The sequence below is a fragment of the Rhagoletis pomonella genome, unplaced genomic scaffold (genome assembly GCF_013731165.1).
Source record: "Rhagoletis pomonella isolate Grant_MI unplaced genomic scaffold, Rhpom_1.0 Rhpom_scaffold_00013, whole genome shotgun sequence".
Taxonomy (NCBI): domain Eukaryota; kingdom Metazoa; phylum Arthropoda; class Insecta; order Diptera; family Tephritidae; genus Rhagoletis; species Rhagoletis pomonella.
Window position 1 is genome coordinate 16,689,061 of NW_023458567.1, and position 2,031 is coordinate 16,691,091.

At 28.2% G+C, this 2,031-nt stretch overlaps 1 protein-coding gene across 1 annotated transcript in view; it reads right to left on the minus strand.

The window, feature by feature from the left end:
- Nucleotides 1-778: 778 nt before the first annotated feature.
- LOC118748240 overlaps nucleotides 779-2,031 on the minus strand; it is a 4,942-nt gene continuing 3,689 nt past the window's right edge. The window contains exons 2-3 of the mRNA XM_036482615.1: nucleotides 1,242-1,632; nucleotides 779-1,151 (exon numbers count right to left, since the gene is read on the minus strand). Of these exons, the coding sequence (XP_036338508.1) occupies nucleotides 1,435-1,632 (198 nt within the window). The 3' untranslated portion in view covers nucleotides 779-1,151; nucleotides 1,242-1,434. The remainder of the gene's footprint in view (nucleotides 1,152-1,241; nucleotides 1,633-2,031) is intronic.

Here is a 2,031-nt window from a genome sequence, read left to right on the forward strand (position 1 = left end):
AAGCAATTACTTTTTCTTAAAATTTCAAACTTTTTACTCAATTTTTTTAAATAAATTTAAGTAAAAAGTCTAACATTAAAAAAAAAGCAATTACATAGTTTTTATGGATACGGCCCAATTGAATTAAACTAAATTATTTCCCAAATTTTCCCAAAAAAAAGTTTGCGTAAAAAAACATTTATACCCAAAAAAATATTTTAGTTTGTAATAATGTTTGTTAAGTTATAATTTTGATAAAATAAATTGTTTTTTTTTTTAATGTTTGTTCTCCAAATCTTTGAAACTTCTATTTGTCTAAGAAAAAAATAAATAAATATTGTGATGTACACATTAATTCCAAGTAAAATTAAAATTATTATTTTTACTTAAAGGAATTTATCATTTCCCAAAAGAAACTTATTAAAATTATTATTTTTACTCAAAACAAATTTATCAAAATTTATTTATCCCAAAAACAAGTTATTAAAATAGTTTTCGCCAAAAAAGATTTCCAAATAATTTCCCAAAAAAAATATTTTTTTTTTAATTTTTTGTCATTTTTTTAAATTTTGTGTGACAATTTTTTGTTCAATAAAATCATTTTTTCTAACGTATGGTAAGTTAATTTAATTTTAATAAAAATACCACTTTTTATTTAAAAAGCTTTTCTCCTAAAAAGTCATCCCTGTGGATAGAGAAGTTTTTGGGAAACACCTTTCCCTTCGTCCTGATATAGTTAACATATATTTTTTTTCGAAGTTTGTACTACAAATGCTTTCGAAATTCAAAATAGATTTCATTTTAATTTTTCAGAATTATTGTTCTTTTAATCCACTTTTAATATGCATTAAACATCATTCGATAAAATTTAAATGCATTTTTCTTGTAATTGTACACAGATAAACACTTATCGCAATAAATATGAGTAGCATAACAAAATATTTATGATTACATCCGTACTTGGTAAAGTTCATGTGAGTAAGAGTCGCATAAAAAACACTTAGATATGAAAAAATTCGACTTACATACATATACACTTATGAATAAAAATAATTTAAGTTTAAACTATTTAATATATTCGTTGTTTTTTGTTTGTTTATCTGTCTGCAGTGTTGTGTGCGATCTCATTAAGCTTTCACAAATCAGCTGCGCTTGCGAATACTTGTTTTGATCTAAAAAATAATCATGAAAAAAGTTTCATTAATCTCGCTGTATTTTTGTTATCTTGTAAAATAAACATTTTAGCCGTTTATTATACACACCTTCATCCGACAGTAAATATTTATGAGGCATTAAAAGTAGCAGCATACGTAACTATACGGTACAATTAAAACTCTAACTCTGATGATTTATGTAGTATTTCTAAATAAAAAAAAATCTCCTCAGTGCAGTTAACTCACGTTTCCATCTCACATCAATTGAAAATTTTCATTGCGTCATCACTTCGCGACTGTTTCACTTCTTTATATCCACGCCGTTGAACACATGTTCCGGTACTTTTTCCCACAAATCCTTCAGCTTGTTGCCAATATTCGCTGGATCCTTTTTCAATATTGTATCCTTTGCCAGCAATGTTGCGGCAACGAAGCCCTCTTCCAAATCTTCCACCGAATCGCTGGCGGCTGATGTGGCTCCAAGTGATTCAATAGCCAACTGGACATTTTTGGGTGGTAATAAAGAATATTAGACAAGTGAAATTTGGTTTGAAAACTATCTAACATAAACTGCCTTTTCTTTATTTTTCTTATTTCATTTTCTTTTTCATTTCATATTTTACTATAAATTTTCCGAACAGTATCGTTTAGTTTTAGAACGGTACAAAAAAAATAGGGGGCGTGGCACCTCCTACGTTTCCAACTTGAAGCAGCAAAGATCAAAGAATTCAAAATAGGGATGATTTCGCTAACAAAATGTCTTCGGCCTACAAACACGCTCGGGACAGTGATCGGACTTCAAAAAAAATTGTGCGGTAGAATCTGGAAAAAAATGTGGTAGATTTCAAAAAAATCTGCTGCCGCTAGTTGAGAATGTCTCTCAGAAATTGTCAGAGCT